This window comes from Homalodisca vitripennis, unplaced genomic scaffold, assembly GCF_021130785.1.
Source record: "Homalodisca vitripennis isolate AUS2020 unplaced genomic scaffold, UT_GWSS_2.1 ScUCBcl_5289;HRSCAF=11949, whole genome shotgun sequence".
Lineage (NCBI taxonomy): Eukaryota > Metazoa > Arthropoda > Insecta > Hemiptera > Cicadellidae > Homalodisca > Homalodisca vitripennis.
In genome coordinates this window covers 15,101-27,498 of record NW_025781413.1, presented here as the reverse complement: position 1 = coordinate 27,498, position 12,398 = coordinate 15,101, and the positions used below count along the sequence as shown (strand labels likewise).

At 30.5% G+C, this 12,398-nt stretch overlaps 1 protein-coding gene across 1 annotated transcript; it reads right to left on the bottom strand.

The window, feature by feature from the left end:
• Positions 1–499: 499 nt before the first annotated feature.
• Positions 500–9,332, bottom strand: LOC124373318. Its single transcript, XM_046831697.1, has 3 exons — positions 9,302–9,332; positions 5,716–5,818; positions 500–945 (listed from the first exon to the last, which is right to left on the bottom strand). Exons 2-3 carry the CDS (start codon positions 5,809–5,811, stop codon positions 577–579), a joined length of 465 nt encoding a protein of 154 aa, XP_046687653.1. The 5' UTR covers positions 5,812–5,818; positions 9,302–9,332; the 3' UTR covers positions 500–576.
• Between the last annotated feature and the right edge of the window lie 3,066 nt (positions 9,333–12,398).

Here is a 12,398-nt window from a genome sequence, read left to right as displayed (position 1 = left end):
TTTTGCATTTACGAATAAAGATCTTGAATCTTGAACATGTAACGTATGATCATATAAACAACTAAAAGAATTTAAATATAATAATCAAAACAAAAAAAACCTGATATTAAAGAGTGTTAATAAAAGGAAAAATTTAAAATTCTTATGAACATAACACATCTTCTTTGCTAATATCAATTGAGAAGCTTATATTTTGTAACAGCTCCATTAATTAAGCCACAGTTCGAAAACCTAGTACTTAGACCTAGATAAATATTAATTACAGAATAGCAAATATATATATTTATTATATCTATTTAAAATATGCCTAATTTATAATTTAAACTAATTCAAATGAAATTAAGAACACCTGGTGAATACATTGTACATTTCCTATGTTAATTAACCGACCCCCTATTTTTAGCGTGAGAAAACGAAGTGACGGATTGGAATTCGAACTGGGTTGATATTACTATATCATGTGTACACAAATAGAGGAAATAAAAATAATAATATAATAATTTCAGATAGAACAACTTATTTATTCAAACGTACTTTTTGAAACTCAAAAGTCGGGCAGTTACCAAAATCTTGGATTTACAAATACCCTTTCTCCACTGTCTGTTTAATATCAGAGCAAATCATTTGCAGTACATCACCTAATTCCATAGTGTCCATATCACGCTCGTTTCTATCACAAACGCTAACAGTAGATGTGTATATCACTTCTTTATCAATTCCAAAATTGTGCACCAATACTTTTATAATGGGCTTTATGATATGGAAGTATGTATATTCGATGGCATCCTTTAAAATAGGAATCTCGGTGACCTCGTCTACTCCGTCAGTCTTCAGACAGTCAGGACACAGGCTGGAGAACGTTTCTAACAATCTGTGCTGGAAACTCTTTGAGGAGCCCTTTGTTGGTGTTCTCCAGCCGTTGTAGGTGGCGCTGCTCATGTAGTCCTGTGAAGAAAATAATGATTAGGTTATTAAGAAATCTTTAATGTGCAGTAATCGGTTTTTTGTTTTACTATTTTTTTTAAATTATATTTTAAATCACAATACAACAATTAATGAATGTCTCAATTCAGCAGATAAAGCTGGAACTAATAAACCCTCTGAAACACAACCTGGGGACCAACGGCTTAAAGGTGACTTCCGATCCACCACCAATGGCCGGGCAGGCGGGATTGCAAGGACAGGATCGCTTAGCGGTCACCTATCCAAGCGGCTCGTCCTTGCTTGATCCGGTTATCTTGAGATAACCGCCGTACCCGCTACACTGCGCCATTGGCAACACATACCTTGGTTGTGTTGCCAATTCTTAATAGCAATTTTCTAGTCGGGCCTATATACAAAGGGTTCATAATAAGTATGTGATTTTTTATCTGTATATGTGTAACTTTACTTGTATGTTACTTGCCTTATTTGAGAATATTCGTTATTTCATTAATGCTTAACTACTTTTTTAAGTTATTTTCAGCCTTTTTTGTTAAACCTGGCATGAAGTTATCAAGTATTATTACGTTAGGGACCTATAATTAATTATGGATTAGTCTAAAAACTATTTCATATTTTACTTGTTGTTAAAGAAGAAGTTTTTGTAATTAATAATATTATAAAAGTAATGCAACAAAAGATTGCTTATAATTAAACCTCTGTAAGCAACTGATGGTAAACAATTCTTTTCCTTGCCGCCTTTCAATTACTAGTAAAGTTTAAACAGTTCAACTCTACTACAATACACATAGCATAACTAAAAAATTAAAAAGTAAATTATTATAATCAAAATACGTTATGATCAAATAGTTTATGATTTAACAAAAACAGTTGTAGGAATGGAAAAAAGCTGTTAAAGATATGAAAGAGGGGAAATCTGCGGGAATAGACGAGCTGACGGCTGAGATGATAGAGGCGGCGGGACCATTAGGAATGCAATGGTTGTACAGATTGATGAGAGTGATTTGGAAGGAAAAGAAGATACTAGAAGACTGGAATATGGGAATAATAGTGCCGATTTTTAAGAAAGGAAATAAGCAAAAATGCGAGAATTACAGTGGAATAACTTTGTTGTGCCATACACAAAAAAATTATGAAAAAATGCTGTTGCAGAAAATTAGACCAGTACTGGAAGAAACAGGAAGAGAGGAGCAATGTGGTTTTAGGAAAGGTAGGTCAACGGTAGATGCTATTTTTTGTGATGAGACAAGTGTTGGAAAAGAGGTGGAATACGGAAAAGATACAATGGTAGCTTTATAGACCTACAGAAGGCATATGATAAAGTACTGAGAGAAAGGATATGGGAGAGTATGAGAAAGAGAGGATTGCGTGAGGGAATAGTAGAAAGAATAAAGAACCTATACGGCATATGTAAAAACAGGGTAAGAATTTAAGAAAAATATACGGAAGCTTTTAAAACAGAGAGAGGAGTAAGGCAGGGAAGCATATTGTCACCTTTCCTTTTCAATATTATAATGGATGAAATTATTCTAGAAGTACAAGGAAACAGAGGAGCAGAAGAACTTAAGACAATAGCATATGCGGATGACATAATGATATGGGAAAATAGGGAAGAAGAGTTAGAACGAGAGTTGAACAAATGGGCAAAAGTGGCGAAGAAATATGGTTTTAGAGATGATCATACAAAAATGTAAAGTAATGACAGTAGAGAGAAGGGAAGGAAATAATAAAGGACGTGTTAGTTGAAGGAAAAAGACTTGAAAAGGTGAAAGAAATTCTGTTATTTAGGAAGTATCATAACAGATAGGGGCACAATAAGAGAAGAGATAGGAAACAGAATATGGAAGAGTGGAAAGTTTTTCAATATGGTGAAGAAGATTGTGTGGAGTTGGAACATTGGGAAAGAATCAAAAGTATTGATGTGTAAATCTTATTTCCAACCAATTTTATTATATGGAGTAGAGACGTGGACGTGGACGTGGACTAAAAATGATTTAAGCAGATTGCAAGCTGCAGAAATGAGATTTTTAAGAGGGATAGAGAAGAGTACAAGAAGAGATAGAATAAGGAACGAAATAACTAGAGAAAGATTGAAGGTAAGTTTCTCTGCAAGAGACAATGGAAGGAAGAAGAATACAGTGGATGGGCATGTGAAGAGGATGGGAGATAATAGAATGCCTAGAATAGCACTGGAGAAGGAGGAAAGAGGAAGAAGAACCAAGAGGAAGACCGAGAGGAAAGATGGGAAGACCAAGTGTGGAAAGACATAGAGAGAAGAAGACCACAGAAAATACAGGTGGAGGAAGAGGAGACCTGGAATGACAGACAAAAGTGGAGGAGGCTGTGTACGACGACCCGTGATAACGGAAACGTCTGATGATGATGATGATGAGTTGTAGGAAATAGTTGTTAACTAACTTTAGTAGATCAGTGTTCCACAATTAGAAATATTTTATTATGTTTTTTTTTATTTCACGTTACATTTTATTTTATATTTTAGTTATAAAACAGAAAACGATACATACACCGTTATAAAATAGGTCATAACCAAATTGATGTTGTACAATTAAAAAAGTACAAAAAAGTAAAGTAAAGATGTCTTATTTTACCAGGTAAAGTACCGCTATTATGTACAATTGTTTCTTCAAAAAAGTATTCTTTGGTTAAATTCATGATATTTAAACATTCTAATAGCCTCTATTTTGAAACAGAAGTACTTTTGAAAAGTTTTATATGGGCAACAGGCACAGTATGTTATAATATTTTGTTAACTTCAGTAAACCTGTTTTAATCCATTTATTTTGTCATAAATATTACATACAGGAAGGCAGACGAAATGAAATAGACATACGGTTATATAAAGGTTTATTCGTCTCATCCAAAGTTTAATAAGCGATTTGCATCGGAATTACGAAATGTAAATACGTTCATGTGAGAATTAGATTAATACACCAACACTAGACAAAAATAGTAATTAAAATCTATTTATATATTTAGGCCATAACTTTACAAGGAGTAAACCATATGGAATAACACAGAGTAAGCAAAAATTAATTAATACCGATACAATTTGGGCTGAGGAGTAGCTAAGGATTGGGGAATATCTAGTCTAGGTGAAATGAAGAACTGTGAAAACGTTTGGAAATTTTAATACTGATCCAAAATGTGCCTTATGGCTCATTCACAACAAAGTTGGACTGCTAACGTAAAAGATCAGATAAAATATGTATTTCTTTAACATATTAGAAGTTTATAAATCACCATTTCGTTGCTATGACTCTTTAAATAATTTTTTGACACTTGAATGGATCATTTAATCTTCCTCAAAATCGTTTTAACAAAAAAGTATAAGCAAGAACGAATACAAGTTTGATTGAAATTAAAATCTCCAAATACGTCGCTTACGGTATTCAATAAAATTATTTTGATATTCTATTATATGATTATTACTATACTTTAATATTTTATATTATTTTATAATTATATAATTTAAAAATAATATCAATAATAGTAATCATTTGCTGGTTGTGGTAAGGGGAAAAAAGAATTCTGTACGTTACCGTCAAAACCAACGCACGCGCTAGGTCCAATCACATAACGGAGTATTCACACATTAATATAGAATAAATTAAATATAAAATATAACAAATGCAACCCGTTTGGCGATCTCAATAATTTATTTTAGCCAAACAACAGAAACCAATTTTGTCTTTTCACATCACCCAAACTCTCATTCATACTTAAGCCTCATTCATAATTCAATAGATCTCAGTATTCTTTGTGATAATTATCGCTGATATAAAAACTATAAAAGTATCATGGTGTCATAGTTTCAAAATAGAATTTTAGTTTTATGTATATATAAATAATTTCTAGAAACTAAAGAAATTAGAATAGTTGTAACAAGTGTAATAACCACATTTATATCATATCAATTCACCTCGATCGTCTGTATGAACACGACATAACTGTTGATTGTTGCCCAATGCACGGAAATTAAACGTTTTTGAAAACTTGTTTGAACTGTACTTAATGTTTGTCTACCTCTTCCGATAACCCAACATCTTTAGTGATTATTACAAAAATGGATAGGAATGGTTAGTAACTGATAATACTAATGAGTTGCTTAGTTGACCGAGTCTTTTGACCATTCGCCACGGTCAATACCATTGACCTATTCACCCAATTTATTCACTTTTCATCAACTTTTCAGGTTATCTAAAAACTTCATCAACAGAATGTTCAAAATATTTAATAGTGTTATGGGAATGATGTATTGTATTAACTTACAGTAATAATCAGACAATATTTTAAATTACTCCAAATTAAGAATTTCACTGTTGTATGTATATTATATACCAATTTTCACCACAGTTAAATTAAAAATACCACATTAAAGACCTGAAAAATAATTGAATGTAATTATGTATCTTAATTATAGTAAAATATAGTTATATAGGTTCCCGCTGACAAGTATTGTATTTAGCGGGGCCTCAGAAATGTATAATTTCTTGAGTAAATGCAATTGAATTCAATTAAATTCAAAGCATTTTTTTGTGATGAATGTTGATTGAAATTAAATTTGGCTATTGCAATTTATAAAAATTGAATTAATACAAACGGGTACAACTGGTGTTCCATGTTACGTAAACACTATACCGCTAGCAGTAAATTTTTTGAACAAATCCTGTGAATTTTCTAGTTACGCAAGAGCTAATTTATTAAATTAGGAATTTGATCGACTAAAGTATCTAAATATATATTAAAGCTTACCTGAGGATAAGAATAGGAGTACTGGTAAGGCACCACATTTTCCAACGCAGTAGCGGTAGTTAATATAGCAGTTGCCAAGACAATAATAGTCCACATGTTTAGTCTAGAATGAAGAATAAGATATATTAATTTCTAAAAGTGTTTCAAATAAGCAGAATAAAATAAATTAACCAATATACAATTTCTTCTACGTATTTAAGTGCATTTGTATACAGGGTTTTCACAAAAGGGTGTCACAAACTTCAGTGGGTGATATTACTCATCATTGTGAACAAATATATCATATAAACACAAATCTATAAATGTCTCTTTTAGCCGGTAGACCCCATTTTGTATTTTGTATTAAAAAATCATTATATCTAAAAATAGTTAAGCTAAAGAATCCAAATTTGGCACATATGATTAAATATATTATAGAAAAAAACAATTTGTGGTATTTTATTTAATATGAAACCAACAGAAACCAACAGAACCAATAGCTTCTGCTGAAATGCTTTAAGGTCAAATATAAAATGTTATACAAAATGTTCTAGACAGAAAATATTTGAACAGTTTTACAAAAGTTTTACGGTGCTTATTTCAAAGAAATCCGTTAATGCATAAGCGAGCACAATCACTTTAAAGATACGCGTGTACAAGCCGGGAGCAGAAAAATGCCACAATTGAGATATCAGTTACATGTTAATCCCGCCTAGTGTAAGCGCATCTTTAACGTGGTCGTGCTCGCTTATGCATTGACGGATTTCGTTGAAAAATGTACCGTTGGAATTTTTATGAAAATTGAAAACTAGTTTAAGACCTTGCACAATTTTGTTAAGTTTGTAAAATAACCGATGCCTATCAAAAGAGTAAATTGTTGCTGCTCACGGCTTATGCAAACGTACCTTAAAAAAATTCGATGAAATAAGCACCCTTTGAATTTTACTGAAATATTTAAAATAATTAGGGTCCAGGAAACTCTTTATAACGATACTAGCGTTTTGTTATTTTACTTTGAAAATGATCAACTAATACCATTTTGATAATACAATAAAATCCACAATTATTAAAAATAACTCTCTTATCAATTCAAACCTATAATAATAATAATTTTTTTAAATAAAAAATGCGACAAGCTGCTAAACAAGATATTCATCGATCTATGTTTAAATGACGGTTTTGTTTAAAATGATGAGTAATATCACCCACAGATGTTTGTGACGTCCTTCTGTGAACACCCTATATATATTTTTTAATACAGATTCATTCACAAAAGTATATCCTGTTCCGATACCACAACATGGGTAATTTATTTGCTGGTTAGTACATAATTAATACACCACAGAGCCTATTAACATCGTTTTAATATCATAGTTTTTAAAATCTTTTTGGAAGGAAACAAAAACAAAATAATTAAATCACAAAAAATGATAAGTGTAAGAGTGACTTTCTTTTAACTGATGGTAGCAACTACAGCTGTTTCTAAAGTTAATTTATCCCAAGAACTGGAAATGAACCTAATATTTTGAGATCATCCTAAGGGCCCTCGTTATCCGTGGTTCAAATAGCCAGGTGGAGTTCCCGCGTTTTGTAGGAGTACGCGAAGGAGCGTACTTATTTCCAATGTTTATTTTTACATTGTAACGTTTGTTTGTAGTAGGGTGCAATATTTAACACTCCCACTACATGTGTTTTTATTGAACATGGTACGTTCAAATTGTCAATCCCTCAATAAAATTACCGAAAAGAGAACTTTTACTTAAAAAATTATTAATTTAATTTAATAACGATACTTCTTTTAGGCGCACTTATGCCACCTGATCGTAAATTTAGGTAAATCTAATTTTATTTCAGACGTTACCTATTTTAATAACAGTTTGAGTGCCTAATAATAAAAAAAGGTTTATTTAATCGAAAATAAGTTTAAATTATATATTAAAAAACCTATAGCACTTTCATTACGGGGTAGGTTATGAATAAGTTTGATTTATTCACGATTGATTGTTATGACCCAATTTTGTGTCGGTTTGTCGGGAAATTTAGGGTTACATAAATTTATTTTAAACAAGACCGCTTTTTACAGAAGTCCGGGAGCCTAGTAATAAAATAAATTATTACTAAAAACACGCATATTTAGGCTTGTTGCATGGCGCTCTTAACTGCAGTACGTCATGCTCAAATGAGTCCCAAAACAGTGCATGACAATTCTAGAGATGCACTTGTATATTGGTGGTTTCAAAACGGTCATATTGTCTATAATCAGAAGGAAACCAGCCATCACGTTTGTTATACTAAAACAATTAGTTTTATATTTCTGCATCTAACGAATTTATGTAGGGCAATTAGGTGTTGGGTGGCTGAAAGGGTTCCCTTAATCCATAATTAGTTGTTTAATCCATTGTTTAATGAACATTAGCAATTTTATAAACGATTAATTCATTAATTCCGTTTGCAGTTCGAATATAATCTATGCCAGTTCAACTCTGGTGATTTTAGTATTTTAGTAGTGCTTCTTTTTACACTACTGCAGTAAATAAGTTTATGAACAAGTTATTTAGAATATCATTTGAGTTATGTACTTTCGAACGTATTGGATAGCTTTTACGTGATTTTGATTTCATTGTTTTCGTGGTTTTTTGTCTCGGAGATTTCAAGTGGCCTAAAAGAATTAGAACGTGCTCCACGTAACCCTTGATGCTAAGAAAGTTATGTAAGAGGATTACTTAAAAAAGAAACTCATATTTAAAATTATGTATTGTTTAAGTATCTACGATGTCTAGAAATAGATATTTTTGTATAGTTTAAAAGTATTTTTATAAGTTGCTTAGGCTTCTGCTGTTTACCAAAAGTTTAGTTTCGCGACACATATTTACTTAGCCAGGATATTAATATACTATTTTTTTAAATTTTCATTTTAAATTAGGTATGTAGGACGAAAAAAAAAGCTATGAGTACAAAATAAAAAGTTTTACGTAAAACATATTTCGATTAGTAAAATAATGATACTTTTTAATATTTGTAATAAAAATTAAACTTATCTAATAATTATAAATTTATTTCGAAGTACATTTAAAGACGCAATACAACAATCATGATTTCTGTGAAAGAGATAATTAAGTTAAAGTTTTGACGATGAGAAAAATATTAAGTCCATAACAAAACAAAGATAAAAACACACCCCGTCATAGAATCATAGTGTTCTAGTGTTTTACCTAGCAATCTATATAATATTTTACAATATTATTCAAATTAAAATACTAATTATCTATTGTTTTTCTTGGATAGAGATTTATTTGCTTTATAAATAGCCGTTTTTGCAACTAAGTATATTAAACTTTAAAAGGACTTATTTTGATTTCATATGTATGGGCCCAAATGGGTATTTCAATATAGTATGCATATTTTAGTTGAGTTATTCTATAAAAAAGATAAAATACACGGAAAAATTACAGTAACATAGTATTAAAAATTTAATTTAATTAATAAAGGTTAATTTTACAAATTAGTAAAATGCGAGTTGGTTACAAAACTTAAAATTAATAAAAATAATTATATAGAGAGTATAACATATAATGTACGGTATAATGTGCAAACAAAATTTACTTACCAGGTGAAAGTACAGTGGAGGAATGATGAGATTATATTCAAGTTTATAATGTTTTGGTGCTCTAATTTATCTGACAATAAGCCGTAAATATCAGTGCATTTTACGGCCTGTCACATAAAAATCATATACCGTAACATTTAATCAAATATTGGTTAAGAGAACAATACTTAATTTACTATCTACACTAATAAATGTTCGTTGTAAATTATTGGTCGTTAAAAACAGATACGCTCTAACGGTACACTCTATTGTTAAAACATTTCAAGTACGTAATAAATTTATTTCCTAATCAAAGTCATCAGTACCGTTTCAATGAAATAACATTATTACTGGCTATAAAAGTAGTACTAGTCACCGTACATATTGTGGCTGAGCGTTATCAAAGCCATCACTCGAGGTGCTGGACAAATATAATTTCTGTCTGTCATTTACTACGATATCTTGAAAACTGGCTAAAGACTTGGACTTTTGCGTGAAGCTTCATTTTTATATAGGCAACACTGAATTGCATATGATAAGTAAACATGATGGCTCCAAGAAAATATCAGAATAATTATTTGAAAACCAACTTGTAAAATATTAATATATGTAACCTAACTATTCTAACACAAGCAATATTATTACTTGTTGATTATGTGTATATTTTTATATTATTTAAACATTGGTGTGCAACCCAAATTTATAAACAAAAATTGTGGATGTATCACAATATAAGATGTCTCAAGAAATAAATCACCTGTAGACTTTAAATTGTGCACTAAAATTCATTTCTACATAGATATAGATAGGCTCTATGATGGTGTATTTCCAACCATGGGCGTTAGCTGAGCGTTATTGAAGCCTATCACCCAGTAGACTGACAAAATGTCTATTTTGTCTTCCGTGGGATGAAAATATTTCTTTTCTATATGATTACCTGTCTACCTAGGATATCTCTAGAATGAAATGATCAATAGACTTCAAACATTGCATGCAACTTTTGCAATGGCTATATGCAACACGTGGTGTGTCTTATACCTGTATTGTCATAATGCCACACAGTTCAAAGTACGATCCCACTTTATCCCTTGATTGAATGGTGAAGTAATGTCTCAATACTTTGCAGGCCACAACATAACAGTAGATAGGCTTGCCACTGATCAAAGATGAGTTCCCTGCAACTTATTTCTCGTTTTCGGTAGCAGTCTTGACCTTTGAATGTAGGTTAGTAAGTAGGTTTTAGGTTTTTTATTTTTATTTGTAATTTTAAAAGTTTCTATTATTTTGCTTTCTTGTCATTCTACGTAGAGTAAAAATTTGTATTCGGTTTAGAAATTGACTTTCAGACCAACTAATGACTTTAAATTTGTAATGAAACTCTGAACTGGCTAAAAGAAACAAATATAGATTCACGAGGATTAAAGCAAACGTAGGAGGTTTTATTTTTTATTAATTTCCGATAGGCTAAATATTAAATTAACATGGTTCATCTATTCCTTTGAAAAATCCTATTTTATCCATCAATGTCGCCAAACAGGATTGATATACTGTGTTGAATAGTAATATCCATAACAGTCTAAAGTCTAAAGCAAGTCAGCGTATATGAGTGAGGTAGGGTTGATTCGATTAAAATTTCGCGAGAGCAGTCTCTAATCTAGTTAAAACTCCTTTACTCTGAGCTCTGAAAGTATCCGTATATTATTTATTAAAGAACAGTACATAAGCGCCTTTTGATCATTTAAGAATGATTTTTTTTGTTAATGATTTAAGAACAGATCCTTAATGAAAAGGTACTTGAGCCCTGTTATGAAAAATTTAAAAATACGATCAAATTTTAAAAATTAACATAAACAATTGGTTTAATAGATTGAAAAAGTATTTTATTAGTCATAGCAGTATAAGCAACTTAAAAGAAAACCGGTATTATACAAAAGTTTGGAATGAAATAATATGAACACTAAGGGAAGCGGTTTTTATTTTCCAAGCTCCATATATTATAAGGTGAAAAAACTCTATAACCTGAAACTAATTTTTTAGATCTAGTGATATCTATAGTTTTTAAAGGGCATCCCATATGCGAAAGGGACTGAAGCACAACTTGAGAATTCGGCACTCAAGTTATAAAAACACTATGGATAAAGTAGGGTATTATCATCTACAGGTAGGAATAAAATAACTGGGGATAGTATCATATCAATGAACTATGCAAAAAAAAAAACATTTCAAATAAAACTTGCACGCTTTGCAGGTTTATATTGTAATGTAGTCTATGGGGTGAATTTGGTTTTTAAATGAGAACCCATATTTTTTACCACAGATTAAACTTTTATATAAATAAAAGTAAATCTTGCCTAAAAAATCTTATTTTAATAGAATTGTTTATAACAACAGAAAAGTGGAAATGTGTTACGCTTCGTTTAGAGTCCATCTATCCCTATAAAGTTATTTAAGTAATTTGCACCAACTTTTTTTAGTATAAGCACTTAAAATCAGTATTATTTTTGTGTTTATTGGAACAAGAAATAATATTGAGTTTAGTAATAATAGTAAAGTTAGCAAACTATTTGACCTCGAGTAATTTTATTTAGGTGTAGGTTATAAGGAAAGGAAAAAAACAAATATTGACAAATAAAAACCAATACTTAAAAAGAAGTTCAATTTCATAACACGTAATTTCGGCATTTTTAGTTAATCGATCTTTTTTAAAATGGAAAATCACAAAAGAGTTTTGTTAGTTAATTTAATAGTCATCTAGAATATTATCATCACTATGTTGAAAAATACAAATATTGTAAAATTATATGAATACTTATACATATTTACGGTTGATTTGTTTTTTTTAACTACTCGAATAATTTTTTCTATCATTTCATAAATTAAAAATACTTCTAAATTGAACGAACATTTTTCCTTTTTACGATGGTGATTTTACAGATTACACCACAAAACAATTTATATCGTTCGTACAAAATTATGTTAGTAAATTTTTACTGTTGCTGGAAAAAATATGGGGTAACGTTTTTTGCATCTCAGTATTGTTAGGAGTAAGGAAAGCTCAAGTAGGAGATGTGTAAAACGAACACCTCCTTACGTAAGGAGAAAGAATAACATTAGCTTT